The sequence below is a fragment of the Martes martes genome, assembly GCF_963455335.1.
Source record: "Martes martes genome assembly, chromosome: 16".
NCBI lineage: Eukaryota > Metazoa > Chordata > Mammalia > Carnivora > Mustelidae > Martes > Martes martes.
In genome coordinates this window covers 28,605,399-28,631,299 of record NC_137904.1, presented here as the reverse complement: position 1 = coordinate 28,631,299, position 25,901 = coordinate 28,605,399, and the positions used below count along the sequence as shown (strand labels likewise).

General features: G+C 44.4%; 1 protein-coding gene across 3 annotated transcripts; it reads left to right on the top strand.

The window, feature by feature from the left end:
* The first annotated feature begins 350 nt into the window (after positions 1-350).
* On the top strand, positions 351-25,901 carry DUSP14 (dual specificity phosphatase 14). 3 transcript variants are annotated; one of them, XM_080826749.1, is made up of 3 exons: positions 351-453; positions 22,671-22,759; positions 24,475-25,901. In XM_080826749.1, the coding sequence occupies exon 3, from the start codon at positions 24,566-24,568 to the stop codon at positions 25,160-25,162; it is 597 nt and encodes a 198-aa protein (XP_080682875.1). In that variant the 5' UTR covers positions 351-453; positions 22,671-22,759; positions 24,475-24,565; the 3' UTR covers positions 25,163-25,901. The 3 variants fall into 3 exon arrangements, with proteins under 3 accessions (XP_080682875.1, XP_080682876.1, XP_080682877.1); XM_080826750.1 differs by lacking the exon at positions 351-453 and adding an exon at positions 2,077-2,157 and having other exon boundaries at positions 24,475-25,895; XM_080826751.1 differs by lacking the exon at positions 351-453 and adding an exon at positions 17,879-17,929 and having other exon boundaries at positions 24,475-25,895.

Sequence of the window (25,901 nt, the reverse complement as noted above, 5' to 3'; positions counted from 1 at the left end):
CCTTTAACCCTCTCGCGTCCAGAAAGTACCCCAGTACGCCACCCCTGCGCCTCAGCCCCAACCCCGAAGTGGCGACGAGAGGGGTCGTATGTTGTGAAACACATGAGAAGACTCTAGGGGACGCTGGCCCGAGGGGCACCCAGAAGAGTAGGGGGCGCGCCCCGCGGCTTCGCTCGGCGGCGAACAGAGCAGTGCGCACGCGCTACGCCCGCCGCTCCGCGCGTCCTCCGCCGGCTCTCCCCGCCCCACAGCGCTCCTCTCGCGCGGAAGCCCCTCCCCCGCCCCGAGCGGCCCGCCCCCCCCCGGGAAAGGGCGACGGGGCGCAAGGAGCGTGCGCGCGGCCCGCCCCGGGCGCGGGCGGGGGGGAGAAGGAGGGGCGCGCGCGGCGGGCAGCCCGCAGAAGCCGGGAGCCGCGCAGGAGGACGGAGTGCCAGCCGCCGCGGGGCCGAGCCGGTAGGGGGCCGCGGGCCCGGGCAAGGACCGGGGCGGGGGGCGGAGCGGGCGGGACTTGGCTCTGACGCGACTCTGGGGGGACACTGGCGGGACCCGGCGGCCGGGGCCCCGCGCGACCCTCGTCTCTGGAAACTTTATGCCGGCCCCCACACCTGCTCTCGGGAGGTTCTCGCATCCTCTGGGCGGCCGGGAGGGGTGAGGCCCGGGGCACTCCGCAGCGCCCCCTCCTCGCCGCCCACCCCCCGCCGGCTATGGGTGCGCGCCCCCCGACTGCGCCCTGGTGCGGCCGACGCCCCGGCCCCGCGTACCGGCCCTCGGGCTCCTTGGCCGGCGTCCTGTGGACTCCCCTCCCCTCCTCCTCCTTCCTGACCCTCTGCACTCCGGCCGCGCCACGGTCTTTCCTCGCCGGCGGTCCTCATCCACCCGCTCCGAGCCTCTCGAGCTGTCGGCGGCCCTTTGCATCTTTCAAAGGTTTCTGGTGCATTGATAGAAGCAACTTGACTTTCAGCAGTGCCAAGTATTCAACTTGACTGTTTCTCTGCGGTGGTAGATTGGGGTGCACAGTGCTAACGTGTCTCTTTATTCTTCCTAAGTACCCTCGCTTCAAAGCAAGTTGAGTTGTTTGTGTGTGAGAGGAGTCGCCTGCTGGAGCTGCCTTAGTGGATTGTATAACTATATTTTATTTAGGTGGATGTTGCCATTGGTACCAGCCAGTGTTATGGTAACTGGGCGTCCCAGAGGCAAGGGAAGGAGGAGTGACTTACAATTGCAGTTTTACTGTCTAGGGATTAAAAAAGAAACAAACAAACTACCTTGTACTTTTCATCCAGCAGGACCTCAAGGCATTTGGCAAGTGTTAACTAGCCGTTCTTTGTAGTTTTATAGGAGGGGTAGGGAGAGAGCATTGCCGTCCCGTTTTACAGATGTAAAAACAGAGGCAAAGAACCAGGTCCTGATTCCTTACTAATCTTCAAGGAATATTGACCAAGAAATTGAACCCTGAGTTTTCTGGAATTCCTTGTCCATAAGGCCACACAGAAGTAAAATGGAATGTTGGAACATCTTCCCTGAGGTTGTACAGATCAATTAAAAGTCAAAGAGGCTGGGGCCGGGTGTCAGCAGCCCTGTGCTTGAGACTCAGCTCTGTCACAAAGTTAAGTGATTCTGGACAAGTCACAGCTGCTTCCTCCATGTTTCCTGTTGTTTAAAATGAGGGGAACAAAGGTGCTGTCTTCTTTGCAAAGTTGTGTGTGTGTGTGTCTGGAAGCTCCACTCCCTTGAACTGCATTTGGTGGTTGTTAGTTGTGGACCCATAAAGGCACCCATTCTTGGGTTTCCTTTGGGAATGCAGGGAATGAGGTGCCCCCAGAATGAATAACTGTCTCTTCTTTCCTAGGGACACCTGAGAATTCACGTCAGGGACAGGCTGAGGCAGGGACCCTGACCCTGGGTGGGGGAAAAGTGTTGTGGGGTGGAGGTCGGAAGGCGCCCTGCACGGGCGGCTTGACACATGGGCCCTATTCCTGCCTCCAGCTCTGACTCATCTTCTGACGCTTGGGGGAGGAGAAGGTAGTTGCTTGATATTTTTGGCTTTCCCCCATAAAACAGGAGACGGTTTCCTTCATTCCAAGTCGTTTTAACGTCAGTGTCAAACGTGTCTATGCTGAGTTCTCATCTGAAATCTTTCATATTGGTTGAATGCAGGTATGATTTCTGTAATATTCCCTAATAGAACGGCATAAATGTGTATTCATATAAAATATACCGGTCAGGTGTATCAATCCAGGAAGTCCCTTAAAACTTTAGCATGAAAACCTTAACTTTTTTTTTTTAAACCTTAACATTTTTAAATGATGGTCTTTAGAGAGGAATGTGTGTTTGGGGAATTCCTTTGTATTTGGGATTTGGGTGGATTGAAAATGCTCATTAATAATTCTTTGTAAAACTTAGAACTTGACAGATAATGTTAAGGCCTTCTTTTTAGTTTCTTTTCCAAAAGTAACTGCTATGTGTATCTTTATCAACTCGAGTGTATCCTCTTAGACTTTTCTAAGCATTTTTATAATGTCTGCACAAAGTGATTTTTTAATTGAAATGAATTATAAAATTAACCAGTCCTGTTCGTAGAGATTTGGCTTCTGTCTAGAACACGTAGTATGAGTTTTAAGTACAGCTGGTTGTAAAGGTTCATTACCTCTGTTGCATAGTAGTATTTCTCAAGATGATGGGCAAATGACCCCTTCTTAAACAGCCTCAAAGCACTTCAATCATTACGATCCTAGGTGTTACTCTCTGTTAAAAATGAAAACTAAGGGGCGCCTGGGTGGCTCAGTGGGTTAAAGCCGCTGCCTTCAGCTCAGGTCATGATCCCAGCGTCCTGGGATCAAGCCCCACATCGGGCTCTCTGCTCAGCAGGGAGCCTGCTTCCTCCTCTCTCTCTGCCTGCCTCTCTGCCTACTTGTGGTCTCTGTCTGTCAAATAAATAAATAAAATCTTTAAAAAAAAAAAAAATGAAAACTAAAGCAACAGCACCTGGGTATAAACTTACAGGGTGAGCATTTAAGGTAGTAGCTTTATTTATGAAAGCTGCTCTGAGAAACAGGGAAGTGTTAATGTGGGCGCAGTTCAAATCAGTACTTTCAGGAGACACGTGAGTTCAAACAATTCACATCAGGGGTTTATGTATTAGAGGACTTTTGCCATGCTGAAGGCCCAGTGTTGAATATTGGGGGGGAAGGCAGATAAGGTCCCTGAAAACTGATGAAACTGATAAGCTAATAGTGACATTTAGAGAGGAAGTGTTCTTTCCCCACATTGGCCAGAACTGTAATGGTTCTGAATTCCTGGACGTCAACATTTTACTTACTTTTTTATTGTGAATTGTAACACACAGGAAAGCGTATAAAACAAATGGATAAATTAATGATTTAAGAATGCACAGCTGCAATCATCTAGAAGGTCAAGAAACACCTTCCTTCCGTACTTTCCCAAGGACAGGCTTTCCCCTCACCCCAGAAGTAACCTAGCTTCATTTTTGTGGAAATCTCTTCTTGTCCCTGGTTTTTCCCCCTAAATATTAATATCTAAACAAGTTTCATTTTGTCTGTTTTCACCTTTATGCACATGGAATCAAAGTAGGTATCCTTTTAAATACTTTTTTTTGGGGGGGTCAACAACATAAAAGTGTGTGTGTATACATGTGTGTATATAGGAATGTATATACATACACACATAGTTTTTTTAAAATTCTTGCAGCATGGTATTTTTTAAAGATTCATTCATGTTGTTATCTGTGACTGTAATTAGTTCGTTCTTGTATAAGCATAGCACAAGTTACCCATCATCTGCTGATGGATAGCTGGGTCGTTTCTGGTCTGGGGCAGTTAAGAACAGGGCCTACAGGTGTGTTTATCTGCAGCTTTACTAGCTGATGCCTCATTTCCAGAGTGGTTGGTACCAATTTACATTCCTCCCGTGGTGTCAGCCTTGAATGTATAATCCACTGTATTTGTTGTTGAACCACAGTATGTTTGGATAACCACAGTGTGAATGAATGAAGTGGTCTGATCCCTGGGCCTTTGTGTACCAGTGTATTTATATTTACTTACGGGTTTAATTGTATGGGTTGGACCAACATACTACCCAAAGGGCAGAGATGGTTTTCCACTCTATTGGGTTGACAAATACCCAAGAAAAATTCTTCCTTTTTTTTTTTTTCAAACAGATGTGTGGTTATAGGAAAATTTAAATATGCAAAGTGAAGAATAAAAGTGTCTAGTTACCTAGAAGTCTTATTTTTTTAAAAGGAGTTTTTTTGGGGGGGGAAAAGGATTTTTTTAAAAAAAGATTTTATTTGTTATTTATTTGACAGAGAGCGATCACAGGTAGGCAGAGAGGCAGGCAGAGGGAGAGGAGGAAGCAGGGTCCCTGCCGAGCAGAGAGCCCCATGTGGGGCTCCATCCCAGGACCCTGGGATCACGACCAGAGCCGAAGGCAGAGGCTTTAACCCACTGAGCCACCCAGGTGCCCCAAGGATTTTTTTAATAAGTTTTTTTTTTCTTTTTTAGTAATCTTTACCCCCCAGTGTCAGGCAAGAACTCACAACCCCAGCATCAAGAGCTGCACAGTCTTCCAGCCAGACGCCCCTACCTAAAGTCTCTTAAAGGTTTTGGGTGAATCTTACCTCTGGGGCCGCTCGATGCCTTGATGTGATGATTTGTGTTGTGCTGGTAAATACCTGCCGTGTGCCCAGCCCTGAATGTGTAGGCCGGCAGTGCAAGTTTTAGTGTGTGGTGTGTGCAGGAACCCAGGCCAGTCCTTGTTAGAGGACCCTCGGAGGACCCTCCGAGAATGCTTGTGTGCACGTGCAGGTCCTTTAGGAGGCGCTGAGCACAGACCAAGAAGGCTCCTCTTTCCCTGGCTTTTCCAAAGGAACCACAGCTTCTTCACTATGGGAATAAAGTACTCTTTTACAATCTTTAAAATGTACTTTTCCCCCAATTTTCCTTAGCGTACCATAGTAGAGGGAGTTAAAACTGGGTTTGAAACAGAATTTCTGCTTTTGAGGAGGCAGTTGCCAGGTTAACTTTAATTGCCCGTGTGTCGTGTTGTAGCTGGATTTAAAGCTAGGTGTGTATGGAGTGTGTGCGGGGAGAGACAGGTGGGAGGAGGGGAGAGTGGGAAGGGAGATAGGAGAGGCAGAGGTGGCAAGGTTATGTCAGCACAGGTATTGGCTGATTACCTACAGTGCCTGGTATTATTTGCTAACAGTTTGCTTCTATCCTCGCAGTAGAATGTTCTGCAGTTTTGTAGGTTTAGAAAATACCCTCAGGGCTATCCCTTTTCTTAGTTGGAGGGGTAAAGGAAGAATAATCCAAAGAATGTGAGATTTGTAGTTCTTTTTTAATTTATTCTGTAAGGCATCCTAGAAAATGGTTATATGCTCCGTTTTCCGGCTTTCCATAAATCTTGAGTACTTTCTCACTTATATATTAAAGTTTTCTTCAGATTCTCTAAAATAGTCATAACTTTAAAACCTACTTATATATGAATTAAAAGTTTTAAAGAAAGGATCAAAAGGAGCATCAGAGCCTCTTAATCTGAGTGATTGCAGGGAGAAGTCATATTTGTGTTCTCTGGTATCCCTTGTGGTGGGCAGTAGTAGTTGGTGGAAGAGCTCTGTATTCCACCTGTTACCGGGAAGGGGGCAAAGTGTGGGTGCTGAGGTCGTGGCCATACCGGCCACACAATGTCACAACCGCCCACAGCCCTCCCACCTTGCCACTTGCCGTCCTCGCTCTTAGCACTGACCCAGTTTTAGCCACATCTACTATGGCACTGACAGTTTGGCCAGCTTTTCCCCCTGTCTTCTCGAAGTCTGTGGACAAAGGGGTCCTTTTGAAATTCACATGCAACTGCTGATCTTAACTTGTCTTTGTCTCAGAATAGTTTCAGCATCAAAAGCCTAGGGCAGCGGGTCTTCTTGACTCTTAAGGTCTTTGAGTGTGTGGGTAACACAGAGGACTCTTCTTCGGGTTGAGCAAGCTGCTTCTGTTGAACTAGTAAACATTTCTGTGTCAGATAAGAGCACGTGAAGCACCAGCCTTCCTCCACTGAAGAAAGACACCCATGAGGTGAGCTCGCTTGAAGTTTTGAGGAAGTACTACTGGTAAAAATAAAATCCAGGAGAGGACTGTCAGCATTGCAAGTTACACACAAATTTGAAATAAAAATTTATAATTAAGAATTTCACTCATTTAGCTCTTGTGCCTCTCTGGTGTCCTTGCCAAGTTCTCTTACCAAATCAGCTGTGAGTCTGGCTCCCATGTGAGGAGCAGGTGCAGGCCAGAGCCTGGAGGGGGCGTTTGTGTTGACAGCCATTTGTTGTAGTTAATTTTCTTCTATTCCAAATAATTTTTATTTTTAGAAATTTCAGTCATATGCTGGGGTGCCGCCTGGGTGATTTAGTCGGTTAAGTGTCCAACTCTTGATTTCAGCTCAGGTCATGATCACAGGGTTGTGATATTGAGCCCCACACTGGGCTCTGTGCTAGGCTTGGAGCCTGCTTGAGATTCTCTCTCCCTCCCCCTCTCCCCCTGCTCGTGCTCTCCCTCCCTCTCTCTCCCTTTCTCTCTCTCAAAAATAATAATAAATGAATAAATAAATACATTGCAGTCATATAGGAAATTACAAAGAACAGGGACGCCTGGGTGGCTCGGTGGGTTAAGCCTCTGTCTTCGGCTCGGGTCATGATCCCAGGGTCCTGGGGTCAAGCCCCACATCGGGCTCTCTTCTCGGTGGAGAGCCTGCTTTTCCCTCTCCCTCTGCCTGTGCTCTGTCTCTCTGTCAAATAAATAAATAAAATCTTTAAAAAAAAGAAAATTGCAAAGAACAAATTTTTATCATTACCATCCCAAACTGGTCATACTTTCTCTCTTTCTCTCTTCAATAGCCTTTAATTTGCACTGTCATATAAATATGTTGTATTTAGGGGACGGGAACTCTTTCAGGGTTAGAGGTTGTACATCATTTCACAGATTCTTGCTAAAAACAGGAGAAGTATTTAATGTTTTACAGAGTTTCAACTACCTGGTTTAAACTTTCAGATGAATATGATCCAAAATGTAAGTTAAGTGAAACTTGTTTTCATATTGGATTATGTCTTTTTTTTTTTTTAAGATTTTATTTATTTATTTGACAGAGAAATCACAAGTAGGCAAAGAGGCAGGCAGAGAGGGGGAAGCAGGCTCCTTGCCAAGCAGAGAGCCCGATGCGGGGCTCAATCCCAGGACCCTGAGACCATGACGTGACCCAAAGGCAGAGGCTTAACCCACGGAGCCACCCAGGCAACCCTGGATTATGTCTTTTTGTTTGTTTGTTTGCTTTTTTTGGGGGGCTTGAACTCACAACCCTGAGATCAAGACCTAAGCTGAGATCAAGAATCTGATGCCTAACTAACTGAGTCATGCAGGTGCCCCAGTACTGGATTATGTCTTTTTTTTTTTTTTTAAGATTTTATTTATTTATTTGACAGACAGAGATCACAAATAGGCAGAGAAGCAGGCAGAGAGAGAAGAGGAAGCAGGCTCCCCACGGAGCAGAGAGCCCGATGTGGGGCTCGATCTCAGAACCCTGGGATCATGACCTGAGCTAAAGGCAGAGGCTTTAACCCACTGAGCCACCCAGATGCCCCTGAATTATGTCTTAAGTCCAAGAAACTACTGTATTGTTTTGTTTAAAAATAATTTTTAAAAATGTACATTTGTGGAGTTCCTTATTTCACTTATTCTCCTACAAATTATAGTAAATAATATTTATCTTTTCCACAGTAGCTTAATCTTATTTTTTTAAGTAGGCCCCATGCCCAGCATGGGACTTGAACTCAGGGCCCTGAGATCAAGACCTGAGCTGAAATCAGGAGTCGGACACTTAACTATCTTAGCTGTCCAGGTGCCTCTTAATATTATTTTAAATTCCTTTTGCAGAGATACGTGCTAGAGATATAAATTCTTGGGCCTTTATCCCCGGAAATCCTGATTATTAGGTCTGAGGTGGGGCCTAGGAATGTGCATCTTAACCAGCAGCTCATGTGATTCTCATGCAGCGGTTATTAGGTCCACACTTTGAAAATATTCCTTTGCCATAGGATGATGGCTTTGGAACATAATTTCAACCATGTGTTTTCTGTAAAGGGCCAGGTAGTAAATATTTTAGGCTCCGGGGCCAAACAGTTTCTGCAGCAACTACTTAACTCACCTTCACAGGAAGAAAGCAGCCATAGTTAATGTGTAACCAGTGAATGCAGCTGTGTTACAATAGAGCTTCATTCATGAACACTGTCATTTTAATTCCATACACTTTTTATATGCCATGAAGTGTACTGTTCTTGTGATTTAATTTTTAGCCATTCCAAGCTCATGGGCTGTACAAAAACACGTGGTGGGCTAGACACGTCTGCTTGCCGTGGCTTGCCAGCCCCTGATGTGTACCAGAGTAGAGTGAGGTTTGCTGGCCACGACCACATTTGAATAACAGTGAATAACAGTGATACAATCTGTATAAATTATGCTAATATAGTAATATAAAGAATTGTCATAAAGAATTATGTGTATTGTCTTATTGTATTAGACTATTTTTTCAGGAGATAAAGACAAGGGAATAACTTCAGGAATCTCTGCCTTTGCACTGCCATTTAGTTAAAAACTTGATTCCTCCCTTTGCTATGGGGGAGTCCAGGCACCCAATTGGCCTCAGAGCGTGGTAGGGCTGCTGTCCCACCAGGGAAAGGGCACAGAGCTTCATCAGGGTCCCTCTTTCTAGTTAATTCAGGAGACTCACCTGGTTATCTTACCCTGCTCTGAAACTTTCGTGGGTAATTAGATGTTTTTGATTTATAAAGACAAGTGGGAAATTAATTTATCAATACTTTATAAATGAAGTTACTTTGCTATGAAATCACCAAAAATGTGGAATTGGGTCATGGGTGTGATACAGAAATCCTTGTAGGGAGAAGGTTGAGGCTCACTGCTTGGGGTTTATGGGTGTTGATGCACGCAGTCAGACAGTAGAGTAAGTGATTGAAGGTTGTCAGCTATTCACTGTTGAGCTCTTAGTCCTCTGAACTTTATAAATTCCTTTTTGTCTTCCTTAAAGTCATAATGAACTTTAAAGAGATCTCATTTATTAAAAAAATCTGCATTTTCTGAGATTTCATAGTCTTGCCTCTCAGAGGGTGGTAGTGACTTTGGCAGTTTTGAGGCACATTTTTTATCTATTTTGGGTTTAATTGTTGTGTGTGGTTTTTAAAGTACTCCGCCTCTAGATGTTCTGACCTACATAAATCAAAGTTCACTGCTTAACCAAGAATCTATGATTCATATTTAATTTTTACCACTTCTTGAAGATTTTGAAGTATTTACATAGGCTCTGGCACAAATTGTTTTTTAGTTATCACCAAACAAATTTAAATGTGATTGTGGGATTTTGCCAGCATTTTCTTGGTTTAGGCTTATCAGATTTTTCATTCCCTGAGACCATCTCATACCACATAGCAGTTCAGGATTTTTTAGATTCATATCCCCATTATAGATAAAGCACAATGAGACTGACCTTGTGTGCCTTAATTTCTTTTCTTTGCAGTTTTTGTTTTCTTCCTCAATGAAATGGGGACATTTTGGTAGTTTTTTGATCAGTTGACCTGTCGTGGTCAGATTGTATGACTAATCAACAAATGTACAACTCATGGAAAAGGGGTTCTGGTCCCAGTGGGGTTCCTACTTTTTTTCTATGTAGAGTCTGGGAAGGCCTCTTCACCTCCATTACCTCAGATTCCTCATCTGGGAACCATGACAGCAGAACAGTACTGATCCACATGAGGCTGAGCGTGTTCATGGAGCTTCAGCAAAATAGGCACTGGCATTTTTGTTTTTTGTTGTTGTTTTTTTTTCCAGCAAGTCCAGTGGGACAGACTGAGGCTAATTGATAGCGATGCTTTTCCACTTTCCTGTGTATAAAGACACCTGCCATGTTGTTCACTGTGGAATCCCATTCCATAGGTCTGGGATGGGGACTGAGATGATGCATTTCTTTCAAGCTCCGGGTTGATGCTGCTGCCTCTTGGATCACACTTGGAGTAGTGAGGGGTTATAGAAAAGGATTTGTGTTCTCTATTTGGAATCTGAAAGTAAGAAAGCTCTTCAATGTCAAGAATGACAGTATGTCTTTTTTTTTTTTTTTAAGATTTTATTTATTTGACAGAGAACACAAGTAGGCAGAGAGGCAGGCAGAGAGAGAGAGGAGGAAGCAGGCTCCCCACTAGCAGAGAGCCCGATGCAGGGCTCGATCCCAGGACCCTGGGACCATGACCTGAGCCGAAGGCAGAGGCTTAACCCACTGAGCCACCCAGGTGCCCTTAAAAATTTTTTAATAAAGATTTTATTTGAGACATTTATCATTAAAAATTTTTTTAATAAAGATTTTATTTATTTATTTATTTAATTTATTTGCAGAGGGGGGGCATGGCAGAGGAAGAGAGAGGAATAGACTCCCCGCAGGGAGCCTGACAAAGGGCTCAATCTCAGGACCCTGAGATCATGACCTGAGCTGAAGACAGTTAATTGACTGAGCCTCCCAGGTGCCCATAAATGGCAGTATGTTTTAAATGGACTGGAGAAAAAGCATGATAGTATCATCTATGAGACTCCTCCCTGAGAAATAAGACAACTCTGTTTTTCAGCCCCATTGACTGTTTTACTTTGCTTCTAGCCTGTGCCTTCTCTGAATTGCTAAGGAACCCACTGTTTGCACTGCTCATTTGAGTCACTTAATGCCAGTCAATCTCCCATTGTTATTCAGCTGTTTTATAGTGTACCTTGTTATCAATTTAGGGTGATAAAATGCTAGGACAGGGTGATGGTTTATATTATACCTTTAGAGCCCTCTTCTAGCTATTACTGCATAGCACACCATTCCAAACTCAGTGGTGTATAAATAACCATTTTTATTTTGTTCGCAGATTCCTGTAGAGGTCAGGAATTTGGACCTTATGTAGCGGGGACAACTTGTCTTTGCTCCACAGTGTCTGGGGCCAGTGGTGGGACAGTCAAAGACTGTAGGTGACTCGATGGCTGGGAGCTAGAATCATCGATTTGTCTTTACTCACATATTTCGTAGTTGATCCTGGCTACCCACTGGGATGTCAGCTGGGCTGCTCTCTGGAGCACCTGCATCTTACCTGACCCCATGGTAACTCTGTTGAGCTTCCTCACAGCATAGCAGCTGGGCTCTAAGAGCAAGTCCCAAGACAGCAAGGTAGAAGTGTGTGACATGTTTATAATCTAGCCTCAGAAGCATTATTTCTGCTGTACTCTTTGGTGGAGTTGGTCACATTGTAAGGTCAAGTGGGATGGGAGATATTGTGATTTGTGGCGAAGACCTTTTCCCACAGTCCCCACATCACTTAGAGTAGTGCTGAACACATGGCATGAACTCAGTGAAGACTGTTGGGTGAATGAGTGGCCAGTAGTTTTAGTACTTAGGTGGGTGAGGACCAAATTCAAAAACACAGTTCCAGATATGAACAGATTACCCCCCAATACCCAAATAAATGTGTGCTTTCACCTTTTATCGTTATTAACAGTCTCTTCTCAGTATTCTACTCATTCTATTTCCAACATGGGAATCTCTGAACTTATCATATGGAAGTAAACTTGTTGAAGTCTGTGCTTCTATATATATCACCATAGGGCTATACTTTGTTCCTTGCTCTCATCAAGTGGACTTCCCGTGTCATTCTTTGGACTGTGGTGTGTTCTTCATCCTGCAGCTCGTTAGTCTTAAAATGACTGTCCTTTGTTAGGCTCAGCTCATGGGATGGTGGTGCACATGAGGACACTGAGGACCAGTCCGGTCACAACTACACAGGCAGTTGCTGTACACCATGATATGTGTCACCTTGAGGAATATCTGTGGCCAAACCAGAATGGTGACTCTGTCCTTAGCTTTATGTGTATTATGTGTGTTTATCCTCATCCCAGGACCTCTTCATATCAGTTCACTTATGTGGTGGGAAAAGGAACAACAACTCCTCCTGCAGAAGTAAGTGGTTGAGGTGTTTTAGCCAAATTTTAAAGCTTTCCAGAAAAGCAAGAACAATTTGCATCTTTTCATTTTAATACAAATATAACTCAACATTTGTTTGAATTTTTTTTTTTTAAGATTTTATTTGTTCAGAGAGAGGGTATAAGCAGGGGGAGCTGCAGGTAGAGGCAGAAGGTGAAGCAGACTCCCTGCTGAGTAAGGAGCCCAATGTGGGACTCGATCCCAGGACCCTGGGATCCCGACCCGAGCTGAAGGCAGATGCCCAACTGACTGAGCCACCCAGGTGTCCCTATGAGTTTTATTTTTAAGAGTGTTTTAATTTTTTCCCCAATGGAACATATTTCTGATTTAATAATGAAAATTAATGAGAAAAGTATCATTTATTTATGGCAATGTAGGCTAACATGCTTCTATTTTAAAAAGGGTGACTTTATCTAGTTCTTAAAAAAAAAAAACCTTAAATACTTACCAGAAAGAGAAAATGTGATTATATAGGCTTTTCAGGTATTAAAAAAATAACAATGTAGGCCTCAAGTATATACTGTGTCCTTCTGAAATTCCTACAGCTAAAAATAATTTAGGTCATCTTACACGGTCATTTCTAGCATCATTATGCCCATTTTCTGCTTATTCAGTGTGAGAAGAGAGAAAGCAGTAGGTAGAATTTCAGTTTCTAAATGCCTATTCTAGTGGTTATTTGCTATGATTAGAAAAAAGAGAAAGAAAACTAGCCTCCATGACACTGGGATGGATGCTCTGAGTGGATCGTGACACCAGCTAGCAGCTCCAAGGCTGCTCCCGTACGGATGCCAGTGCTAACTCAAAGCTGGTGCCCACATCCCAGGGCTTCTGCAGTGCAGGGAGCAGTCATGTGTTACCAGCTTCTGCATCAAGATTATGGGCCACCTGGACGGACACTAATTCTGCATTTTTCCTTAGCACTTTAGTGCTTTCATCATCTGCAAGATGTTTCTTAGAACTTGGGGGAAAAAAGTACCTCTCTGGGATTGGTTTAGGCCAGCTCCTCCTGTTTGTCTTGCAGCCCACCCCATCCTGTCTCCATTCTCCTGGCCAGGAAAGTGTTTTTGCCTCCAAGTGGTAAATGCAGCTGCCAGAGCAACTTGGAAGGACTGAGTTGACCACCATGGACAGCGACATGAACTTTCCTTGGCGCTGCCTCTGGTCATCTCGGAGACACGTGTGCTGCCGTGGGAGTGGCGAGTTCACTCAGAGAGTACTTTGCTGTCTTGGAGCCCTCAAACATGCCTCAGTCTTTTACTCCGCTAATACAGTCCCCTCTTCTGTCCTCTAGTACACATTGACTAAGATGATTTTGACGAACCTGGGATGTCATACACATGTATTCTTTCCTTCTTTATGATCAGAATCTCCTGGTCCTGGCACTGGAGCACACTAGGGCTTCTTGTGCCTACCGTGGAACCACCCCTTGCTGAGGTCCCTCTGCTCTCAGGGGGGCCTGTGTCCTAGATGGTATACAAGTCTGTGGCAATATTTCCCTATTCTGGGTGACAGGAGAAACTGAGTAGCTGAGCCCATCTGGGCTTTTCTGTAAGCAGCATTCAGCCCCATGTTTCTTGGCAGATCGAAGACCCCTTTCCTGCACTGAAGGTGCCGGCTGCTGGTGTCACAGTGCCACAAGACAGGCAGTGAGGACATAGCCAGTCCCCACAGTCATGCTGAAAGGCAGCGTGTGGGCTTGAGCTAGGAGCCCAGACACCTTAGATCTTTTTCTGGTTCTGTCGCAGATCTTCTCTGAGTGGAAATCATCTCACCCTTTCTGAACCTTATAGTTTCTGATCTGTAAAAGGGGTCAGGAGTGTTTGTCAGAGGAGCATCGCTAATATCTGTGCCCTCTGCGTGCTCTTTGGCAGACGCTGTAGTTCGAAGCCGCGGAGCCAGCTCCGACAATTTGCAGCAGGTTTGTTGGCACGAGACTGACTAGCAGCAGCAGGGAGGGAGCATCATGTCTGTCTCACTTGGATTCTGCCCTGAGGACTCACAGTCTGTTTTCTCTGCAGTACCAAGTACCTTATCACTGCCCAACAGAGGAGAGTTAGCGGAGTAAGTTAGGCTTCCAGGCCATCCATTATTCACCCCTGACGAAGACACTTCGGCTGCAAAGACCAGTGAGTCTGAGACCTTCACCTCAGGAGGGCAAGTGGCCTCCCAAACAGAATGATAATTTGGGAGACCACAAGGCTGAGTGACTGTTAGTTAGACAGTGACTCAGTAACCTGGTTGGAAATTTGATCAGCATCTTCCAGATTTTCCAGTAAGGAGGGAGTTCTCACCAGCAGTTTGAGAGCCCAATTTTGTGTTTTATTTGACAGACAGAGATCACAAGTAGGCAGAGAGGCAGGCAGAGAGAGGAGGAAGCAGGCTCCCTGCTGAGCAGAGAGCCCCATGTGGGCCTTGATCCCAGGACTCCGGGATTATGACCTGAGCCGAAGGCAGAGGCTTTAAACAATCTTTTTTTTTTTTTTTTTTTTTAATTTTTTTTTAAAGATTTACTTATTTATTTGACAGACAGAAATCACAACTAGGCAGAGAGGCAGGCAGAGAGAGGAGGAAGCAGGCTCCCCACAGAGCAGAGAGCCTGATGTGGGGCTCGATCCCAGGACACTGGGATCACAACCGGAGCTGAAGGCGGAGGCTTTAACCCACCGAGCCACCCAGGTGCCCCGAAGGCAGAGGCTTTAACCCACTGAGCCACCCAGGCGCCCCTATCAGTGACTTTGCTTTTAAAATCACTAGGATTGTGCCAGGGAAAGACTTGGAAGTGGCATGAGACTGTGCTCTGCAGCAGGATGGGATGTTCTCTATAAATTCTGCCCATTTCCACTTCCACCTAACACACACATCTGCACACATCTCTTTAGGTGACCGCTTCCTCTTCCTCTTCATGGTGTGATTTTACCTAGATACTGCAGTGTGCTGCTGTCCAGCGCGGGTCCCCAGAGAAGGCTCTAGCCTTGGGCGAGGCAGCACCCCTCAGACAAGGGCTGACTCTGGGGAGGACTTGTGACTTATCAGGGCCAGCACTCTGAGTGCCTCAGTCTTGAAGCAGGGAACTGGTGGCTCACCCCAGCGTCGGCCTCTACAGTAGTTCTCAAAGTGTGTCCTCTGGCAGCATCACCTCAGAAATGCCAGTTCTTGAGCCCCGCTCTGAAACTCTTAGTGTGTGGTTCAGAAATTTGTTTTAACGAGACTCTGATGCATGCTAAAGTTTGAGAACCACTGCATTTGAAGCTATCACTGTTTCATTTATTATTTTATTGAGGTGTAGTTGATGTATAACATGTTTCAGGTATACAACATAATGGTCGGATACTTACATTAGCACAAAATGATCATCACAATAAGTCCAGCAATATCCATCACTATATAATTACCAATGTTTTTTGTAATGAGAACTTCTAATATATACTCTTAGCAGCTTTCAGATATGCAATACAGTAATATTAACTTGTACATTACATCCCCATGATTTATTTTTACAACTGTAAGTTTGTGTCTTTAAACCTCCTTCACTCTTTTAGTGCCCCCTTCACCACCTCTGGCAACTGCCAGTTTGTTCTCTATATTGGTGAGCTCATTTTCATTTTCTTTTTAGATTCCACACATAACTGATAGAATATTTGTCTTTTTCTCTCTGACTTATTTCACTTGGAAAAATGCCCTCAAGATCTGTTCATGTTATCTCAATGTAAGATTTTCTTTATGGCTGAATAACATTCCATTGTGTTTATATACCACATTTTCTTATCTGTTCCATCTATCAGTGGCCCTTAGGTGTTTCCATGTCTTGGCAGTGAACATGGGGGTGCATATGTTTTTTCAAGTTAGTGTTTTTGTTTTCTTCAGATAAGTACAGGGCCGTGGACTGCTGGATCATATGGTGGTACGGTTTTGTTTTGTTTTCAGTAATCTCTACTCTCAGTATGGGGCTTGAACTCATGACCCCAAGATCAAAAGTTACATGTACTATGGACTGAGCCAGCCAGGCACCCCTGGTAGTTCTATTTTTAATTTCTTGAGCAACCTCCATGTTCTTTTCAGCAGCGGCTGCACTGGTTTCCATTGCTGCCAGCAGTGCAGGGGTTTTTTTTTTTTTCTCCACAGTCTCGCCAACAGTTGTTGTTATTTCTTGTCTTTTTGTAACAGTTGTTATAACAGGTATACAGTGATATCTCACTGTGGTGTAACACACTGATTTAAAGATGTTGAACCATTCTTGCATCCCTGGAACAAATCTCACTTGATTGTAATGTATGCATCTTTTGACGTGTTGTCGAATTTACTTTACTAATGTTTTGTTGAGGATTTTTGCGTAATGTTCATCAGGGATATTGACCTGTAATTTTCTCGTGTCCTTGTCTGGTTTTAGTATCAACATAATCCTGACCTTGTGAAATGAGTTTGGAAGTGCTCCCTCCTTTTTTATGTTCTTGAAGACTTTAGAAATGTAGTATTAATTCTTCTTTAAATGTTTGGTAGAATTCACCAGTGAAGCTGAGTGGTCCTGGATTTTTGTTGGTTGGAAGGTTTTTGATTTCTGATGCAGTGTTCTTACTAGTTGTTGGTCTATTCTATTTCTTCATGATTCATTCTTGGCAGGTTGTATGTTTCTAGGAATTTGTCCATTTCTTTTGTCACATTTGTTGGTGTGTAATTGTTTATAGTAGTCTCTTATCCTTGGTATTTCTTTGTGGTATTGGTCATGACTTCTTGCATTTCTGCTTTTACTAATTTGAGTCCTTTTTTTTTTTTTTTCGTGGTAAGCCTAGCCAAAGGTGGTCAATTTTATCTTTTCAGAGAACGAACTCCTAGTTTCATTGATCTTTTCTAGTGCCTTTTTAGTCTCTATTTTTATTTTTACTTTGACCTTTATTATCTCCTTCCTTCTAACTTTGCTTCATTTGTCTTTTTCTAGTTCCCTGAGGTTTAAAGTTAAATCCTTTGAGAGGCCTTTTTTTGTGTGTGTAAGATTTTATTTATTTATTTGACAGAGACACAGTGGGAGAGGGAACACAAACAGGGGGAGTGGGAGAGGGAGAAGCAGACTTCCCGCCAAGCAGGGAGCCCGATGTGGGGCTCGATCCCAGGATGCTGGAATCATGACTTGAGCCAAAGGCAGATACTTAACGACTCAGCCACCCAGGCGCCCCTTGAGAGCTTTCTTGATTCTTGTTATAGACATTTATCACTGTAGCTTTCCTTCTCAGAACCACTCTTGCTGCACTCCATGAGTTTTGGTATGCTGTATTTCCATTTTCCTTTGTCTCAGGGTAGTTTTTGATTTCTTCTCTGAGCCACTGGTTGTTCAGTAGCATATTGTTTAACCTCCACATACTTGTTAATTTTCCAGTTTTCTTCCTGTAATTGATTTCTGGTTTCATACCACTATGGTTGGAAAAGATGCTAGGTATCTAACTTCAGGTATCAGCTCAGTCTTTTTAAATTTATTAAGACTTGTTTTGTGGCCTTAAAATCTGTCCTGGAGAATGTTCCATGTACCCTTGAGAATATGTATTCTCTTGCTTCTAGATGGAATGTTTTGTATATGTTAAGTCCATCTGGTCTAAGGTGTTGTTTAAGACCGATGTTTCCTTATTGATTTTCTGACTTGGATGATCTATCCATTACTGGTGTTAAAGTCCCCTATTATTATTGTATTGCTGTCTATTTCTTCCTTTAGGTCTGTTAATATTGCTTTATATATTTAGGTGCCCTGATGCTGGGTGCATAATTTTTTTAAAAAGTTTTATTTGTTTATTAAAATATTTTATTTACATATTTGACACAGAGCACGAGCAGGAGGAGCGTCAGGGAGAGGGAGAAGCAGGCTCCCTGCTGGGTAAGACCCCCCCCCCCCCCCGTGATGCAGGGCTCCATCCCAAGACCCTGGGATCATGACCTGAGCCGAAGGCAGCAGCTTGACCTACTGATTCACCTAGGCGTCGTGTAAAAATATTTTTAAGTAATCTCTACACCAGCATGGGGCTTGAACTCACTACCCTGAGATCAAGAGTCACTCTGCCGACTGAGCCAGCCAGGCACCTGTTTGGCTCATAATTATTTACAAATGTTATATCCTCTTGTTAAATTGAGCCATTTATCGTTATGTCATGCCTGCCTTGTCTCTTATTACAGTCTTCATTTTAAAGTCTTTTTTGTCTGATGTAAATATAGTTACTCCAGCTTTCTTCTGGTTTCCATTTACATGTAATATCTTTCTCGGTCCCATCACTTTCAGTATGCATATGTCCTTACATCTGAAGTGAGTCTCTTGTAGGCAACATATAGATGGGTCTTCTTTCATTCAGCCATTTTATTGTTTGTTTGAATCATTTAGTCCATTTACATTTAAAGTAATTAGTGATAGGTACATACTTATTGCCATTTTGTTCATTGTTTTCTGACTGTTTTGTAATTCCTCTGTTGCTTTCTTCTCTTGCTCTCTCTTTGTGATTTGATTTTGTGGTACGCTTAGATTCCTTTATCTTCTGTGTACCTGCTGTAGGCTTTTGCTTTGTGGTTACCATGAGGTTTACATGTAACAAGTTATAAGAATATTTTAAGTTGATAACCTAAGTTTGAATACATTCTAAAGCTCTACAGTTTTACATACATCCCTGATTTTGTTTCTGATGTCCCATTTTTTAAAGATTTTATTTGAGAGGGAGCAAGTATGAGTTGGGGTGGGGGAGGGAGGGCAGAAGGAGAGGGAGAAGTAGGCTCCCCACTGAGTAGGGAACCAGATGCAGGGCTTGATCCCAGGACCCCAGGATCGTGACCTGAAGCAAAAGCAGACACTTAACTGAGTGAGCCATCCAGGCGCCCTATTAAGTTACTTTTTAGAGAATGCATGTGTGAGTGTGGCGAGGGGGAGAGGAGAAGCAGACTCCCTAATGAGTGTGGAGCCCAACTCACGAGCTTGATCTCACAACCTTGAGATCATGACCTGAGATGAAACCAAGAGTCAGGTGCTTATCGGATTAAGCCACGCAGGCGCCCTTTTGATATCCTATTTTACATCTTTTTGTCTTGTATATCCCTTGACTAGTTCTTGTAGTTATAGTTATTTTTACTACTTCTGCCTTTTAAGATTTTAGTTGTCAGGGGCACCTGGGTGACTCAGTCGTTAAGCATCTGCCTTCTGCTCGGGTCATGATCCCAGGATCCTGGGATTGAGCCCCACATCAGGCTCCGGGCTCAGCAGGGAGCCTGCTTCTCCCTCTCCTATTCCCCCTGCTTGTGTTCCCTCTCTTGCTGTGTCTTTCTCTGTCAAATAAATAAAATCTTAAAAAAAAAAAAAAAAGATTTTATTTGTCAGAGCACAAGCAGGGGGTAAGGGCAGGGGGAGAGGGAGAAGCAGACTTCCTGCTGAGCAAGGAGCCCAATGCAGGACTCCATCCCAGGACCCTGGGATCCTGACCTGAGCTGAAGGCACCCGCTTAATTGAGCCACCCAGGTATCCCTATAGTAGCTTTATAAGTGATTAATCTACCACCTTTTATATTATTCTAAATTTTACTATATTTACTTTCACCAGTGAGATTATCCTTTTATGTGTTTTCCTGTTACTAATTAGCACCCTTTCTTTTCAGCTTCAAGAAATGCCTTTAACATTTTTTGCAAGGCCAGTTTAGTGGTGATGAACTCCTGTAGTTTAAAAAAACTCTTTCTCCTTCACTCCTGTATGATGGCTTTGCTGGGTAGAGTGTTCTTCGAAGTGTTTTCTTTCACTGCCTTGAATATGTTGTGCCACTCCCTGTGGGCCTGCAGAGTCACTCCTCAAAAATCTGATAGTCTTATGGGGGGAGGGGGGGAGTTTCCTTGTATGTAACAAGTTATTTTTCTCTTGCGGCTTTCAAGAGTCTCTCTTTGTCTTTTAACATTTTAACAGTTTAATTATGATGTGTTTTAGTGTGGGTCCCTTCAGGTTCATCTTATTTGGAACTCTCCGAGCTTCCCTGGATGTCTGTTTCCTTTGCCAGCCAGGTTAGGGAAGCTTTCAGCCATTCTTTCTCCAAATAAGTTTTGTGCTCCTTTCTCTTCTCCTCCTGGGACCTCTGTAATGTGAATGTTGGTCCCTTTGATGTCCCGTAAGTACCTTAAGCTGTCTTCACTTCATTCTTTTGTTGTTCTGTTGTTCTTTTGCTGTGTCAGGTAGTTTTGTTGAAACCCTCTAGTTGATTTTTCAGTTCAGTTAGTGTGTTCTTTAGCTCTCTGATTTCTCTTTGGTACTTTCTTATATTTTCTATCTGTTGAAGCTCTCACTGTATTCACCCTTATCCCAAGTTCAGTGAGCATCTTTATGACCATTATTTTGAACTCCTCAGGTAAATCACTTATCTCCATTTAAGGACTTCTGAGATTTTATCTTGCTCTTTCATTTGGAACACATTTTTCTGTTTCTTCATCTTCCTCTACTTGGTGTTGGTTTCTGTGCATTAGACAAAACAGCCATCTTTCCCAGTCTTGAAGGAGTGGCCTCAGGTAGGAGATGAACCTTATTGTTCAGTACTGCCTTTGTTTTGGGTTTCTCTAGAAACTTTGCGACTGTCCAAGCAGCCTATTTTTAATGGCTCCCAGTTGTTTCACGTGTGACAAGGCCTGTCAGTGAGGATCTCACTTAGCAGCTTTTAACATATGCACATAAACAGTCCTGTGGGGCTGCAAGTGTGAGTCTCATTGGCCAGCAGAGCCTGGTAATCTAGAGGTGTCTCCTGGGCAGCAGTCACAAAAATCAGGATACCAGATGGGTGTACAAGTTCCTTTCCAGGAGATACTGGAGACTTGGGAGTGGGACAGAGGGAAAGCACAAAGATGGCATCCCCTGGCTTTGGTCCCTGGAGTGAACCTAAGTGGGCCCCCAGACGTATGCCAAGGCAGAAGCGTGCCCCTGATGCTAAAGCTCCAGGACAAGCAGTAGTCTTTTTCACAGAAAAGGTCTGTTTCAGTTGGCTGGCTGTGCAGTGCCCTTGGGGTGGTAGCCAGTGAGAACGGTCTCTTCATTTGTTAGTCTCATGTGCTCTGGGACAGCAGCCTTGCTCACCCCCAGGGCTGGCAGTAGGTGGGTGGGCCCTGGGTGGCAGCCACCAAAACCAGGGCACAGACACATGGGGAAGCTCCCCTCTGGGAAATACTGGCTTTCTGGAGAGGACTGCAGTGGATGCTTACATCCTTGTGTGTTTAGTTAGAAGCTTGCCCCTCAGGCCCCATACTAGAACTATTTTTAAAGCTTTTAATAAATGTTAAATATGAACATGTCATAGGATCCAGCCCTTCCACTCCTAGGTATTTAACCAAGAGAAAGGAAGGTGTGTGTCTGCACAGATACTGTACATGAATGCTTTACGTCATGTTATGCATCAGCTTTCCCAGTAATAGCCTCAAACTACAAGCAGCCCGATTTCCATCAGGAAGCGAATAACCCGTGGTGGATGTGGGTCAGGGAGTAGTACTCAGCAATGAAAAGGAGCCGACTAGTGGCTGTGTGCAGCAGCACAGGGCAGTGTCAGAATAATTATGCTGAGTGAGAGCCGGGCCAAAAACAAATCCCTACATTAGGATTCTGTTGTAGAAAGTCTAGGAAATGTAAAAATATGACAGAACATCAATGGTTGCTTGGCAGTGGGGCTAGAAAGTGAGGGAGGGATGAATTTTTTTTTTAAAGATTTTATTTATTTGACAGAGATCACAAGCAGGCAGAGAGGCAGGCAGAGAGAGAGGAGGAAGCAGGCTCCCTGCTGAGCAGGGAGCCCGATGTGGGGCTCGATCCCAGGACCCTGAGATCATGACCTGAGCCGACCCAGAGGCTTAACCCACTGAGCCACCCAGGCACCCCGAGGGAGGGATGAATTAAAGGAGCATGAGGAAATCTGGAGGGGGGGAGGGATAGATTTATCATGTCGAGTCACTGTGTCGAGTGCATGCACAGAATTCAACACTCATCAAGACGGACGCTTGGTCAGGTGGTGTATGAGCTCCTACGTCAGTCACGTCTCACCAGGCCTGTAAAAAATCTACGTGTTTGAGTGTGATGGTTACCTGGGAGAAGCGGAGGGTGATGGTTACCTGGGAGAAGTGGAGGGGTGGGTAGGGGAGGAACACATTTCAGGAACGCTTACATAAACGAAAAGCTAAGAGATCCCGTGTGGAAGGAGGATGCACTCCCCGAGTGCCGTCTGCCGCCGCTCTGGTAGTTGGCGCCCATGGAGCTCCCCCTGCGCCTGGCTGCTGAGCCATCTGTCCTGCCGCACGGCCCCCCACCCTGCTGGGTGGACTGAGGGCACCTGGAAGACACTCTAGCTTGTTCTGCATCCTTCTCGGGCTCTGTGAGCAGTGTCTTACTGCATTTCCTTTGAAAAATGTGTTTTTCTTACGGCCAAAACTGTACTTAGAGTTGTTACACCATGAGTTAACACAAAGATGAGACTCAGGTTGATATTGCTTACTGGCACATTCTTTAGTTAGCCTGCTTTCCACTTGCTAGTTTTATTCCAGTCAAATGCAGTTTAGTAATAAAACCCAGGAGGAATGCTTCAGAATTTCCTGATTGGCCACATTTTTGCCTCCTTGTCTTTCTGCAGATCTGATTTGTAGCCACTGTGATCAGCACTCCCAATTAGGACTTTCCAGATCCTGACCCAGGACTGCAGAGTAACCAGATTCCTCACAAGTGAGTTGGCTGCAGCACCACCTTCATCTGTGGCACTGAGGGTGTTCTTGTCCAACTGCAGTCATTTCCGGGCCCCCTACGGCACCCTGGGTGGGGAGGACCACACTGCCCAGCAGGCCCAGACTGTGCAACAGTGTGAGAAAGTGATTGGTCTAAAATCTCAGGAAACCAGTATTTTCTATTTTGTTACTGGTGTCCTATATAGACATTATTAGAGAAGATAGATCTTCAAATATTAAACTGAATTTTAATTCCAACATGCATCTGAAGCTAATGGGATTTGCCCTGAACTGAGAATTGGCTGAGGAAGGTAATGATTTTGTTTAACCACACCCAGGTTAACTAAAATGCTCATGAACTTAGACTAATGTATTTTTAAAAGATTTTATTATTTATTAATAAAGTAAATTAGAGATTTATTAGATTTTATTAGAGCATGTGTGTATGAATGGAGGGAGGGGCAGAGGGAGAAGCAGGCTTCTTGCTAAACAGGAGACCCTGGGATTATGACTTGAGCTGAAAGCAGATGCTTAACTGACTAAGCCACCCAGGTGCCCCTAGACTAATATATTTTTTAAAAAATTAATCTCTGCAGCCAATGTGGGGCTCAAACTCACAACCCTGAGATCAAGACTCAAATGCTCTACTGACTGAGCCAGCCAGGTGCCCAGTAGACTAATGTAAGATCATGGCCTTCAAAGTACCTGGGATTATTGCCATGGAAATGCCACAGCATGTCACTATTTATCGATTGACTGATTTATGAATGATGTATTGCAGAGCACGAGAGTATGGGGCCAGTGGAGGGGGCGGTGTGTAGAGGTAGAATCTTAAGCAGGCTCTACACCAAGCACAGAGCTTGAAGCAGAGCTCAATCTTATGATCCTGAGATCACAATCTGAGCCAAAACCAAGAGTCAGATGCTTAACTGACTGAGCCCCGTAGGCACCCCTTAGCTTTTTTTTTTTTTTAAATAATAAAGGGCTGGGCACCTGGGTGGCTCAGGTCATGATCTCAGGGTCCTGGGATCGAGCCTCAGCAGGGAGTCTGCTTCCTCCTTTCTCTCTGCCTGCTTGTGATCTCTCTCAAAATCTTAAAAAAATAATAAAGGGCTAAGGTGACCGTATTTCTTGGCTTTTCTGTAACTCATTCTGAATTCACTATCTTTTCAGTTTATAAAGGCAGCTCCTTGAATATATTATCTAATGTGGTATCATTTTTATACCTTTGTAAGATCTCTATGTCTAGAATTAGGTTTAGGAAAACGTAGTGATCATAGCTATTGAAGTAGCCAACAGGTATATGAAAGAACATGGCTCTAGAAGCAATCAGCTTTTCTGATTTCTTCCTAATTACCAAGGAGCACACTCCCCCTTTAGTAAGAGCAAGGGTCTGTAACGTTGTTGTTCAGGAACCAGTTGGGCATGCTTCTGAGTTTAGAATTATCTCTAAAATAGGATGACTATTTCCATTTACAGCCCCTGCTTTTTTTAATAGGGAGCTGAGTTTTAACATTGATTTTATATGTCGAAGTCTTAGGTTACTCTTCCTATTAATCAATAGGAAATGATTTAGTTACATCCTTGAAAGAACTCTATTATAGAAATGAAGTATTTCTAATCCTTTTACTTTCCCCTTCCATAAAACTAGGGAGGGCCGTGATGAATCCAGAATCGGGAGCATTGAAAGTACTGACAGACACCTGTGTTTTTCAGGAAGGAGAAGGTGATTTGGATTCCTTGGTGGAGGAAAACTCAACCCTCTGGTCTTGCTTCCAACGATGCAAGTGTGATCGCTGGCATCTTCATGAGCTCCAGAGGTCACAGCACACTTCCACGGACTCTCATGGCCCCTCGGATGATTTCTGAGGGCGACGTAGGAGGCATCGCTCAAATTACCTCCTCTCTCTTCCTGGGCAGAGGCAGTGTGGCCTCCAACCGGCACCTCCTTCAGGCTCGTGGCATCACCTGCATCGTTAATGCTACCATCGAGATCCCCAACTTCAACTGGCCCCAGTTTGAGTATGTTAAAGTGCCTCTGGCCGACATGCCTCATGCCCCCATTGGACTGTACTTTGACACGGTGGCTGACAAGATCCACAGCGTGAGCAGGAAGCACGGGGCCACGCTGGTGCACTGTGCCGCAGGGGTGAGCCGCTCGGCCACTCTCTGCATCGCTTACCTGATGAAATGCCATAGTGTGTGCCTGCTGGAGGCCTACAACTGGGTGAAGGCCCGCAGGCCTGTCATCAGGCCCAACGTAGGTTTCTGGAGGCAGCTGATAGACTACGAGCGCCAGCTCTTTGGGAAGTCGACAGTTAAAATGGTACAGACGCCTTATGGCATAGTTCCAGACGTTTATGAGAAAGAGTCCCGACACCTGATGCCTTACTGGGGGCTATAATGCCACCAAAGCCTGCATCAGCAGCCCCTTGAGCAGTACCAGCATCTGCTACACACCGTCTGTTCCCCTCTTCACCTTTCTTTTCAAATGGTTGACTTTTGGTTCTCCCTGAAGTGTTTTTTACACTGGGTGTTCGTTTATTTTAAAAGATAGGGCGGGAGGGGAAGAACATAAGGGGAATGCATACATTGCTAGTAACATTTTTAAAACCAACATTTTGGAATAGTGTTTATGAAAATCTTTAACTGGCTTTTAATCATTTTTAACAATTTGAACAGTTGAATAAACTGTTTGGTTCTGCTGTATTCTGAATCCCATGCCTTTAGGCATCATGGCAGGTGCGGGAGGAGCTCAGTGCAAAAATCACTTTGGGTCCTGATTAACCCTCTAGAGACCAGCTTTGCCCAAGGCTGCCGACCAAACAAATGCTTAGGGAGGATTGATACCAGCTTCAGTCTCTACTGGATTAGCCCTACTCTTTCCTTTCCTATTATTTAGTGACTCTGTAAGTTAAAAAGCTAAACCTTTATTATCTAGTTGTTAAGTAATTATAATGAAATCTGCTGCAAACACCCTCTTGGAATCATTGTGCCCCAGGACTATATTAGCATTATTTTTAATAAATATATCTGCATAACATATTAGAATTTTTACTAAGAATGTCAGGGTGTGTATGTGTATGCGTGTGTTAATGCTGGAAGAAAGATGCTCTCCACTACATTAAAATACGGTTCCTGTG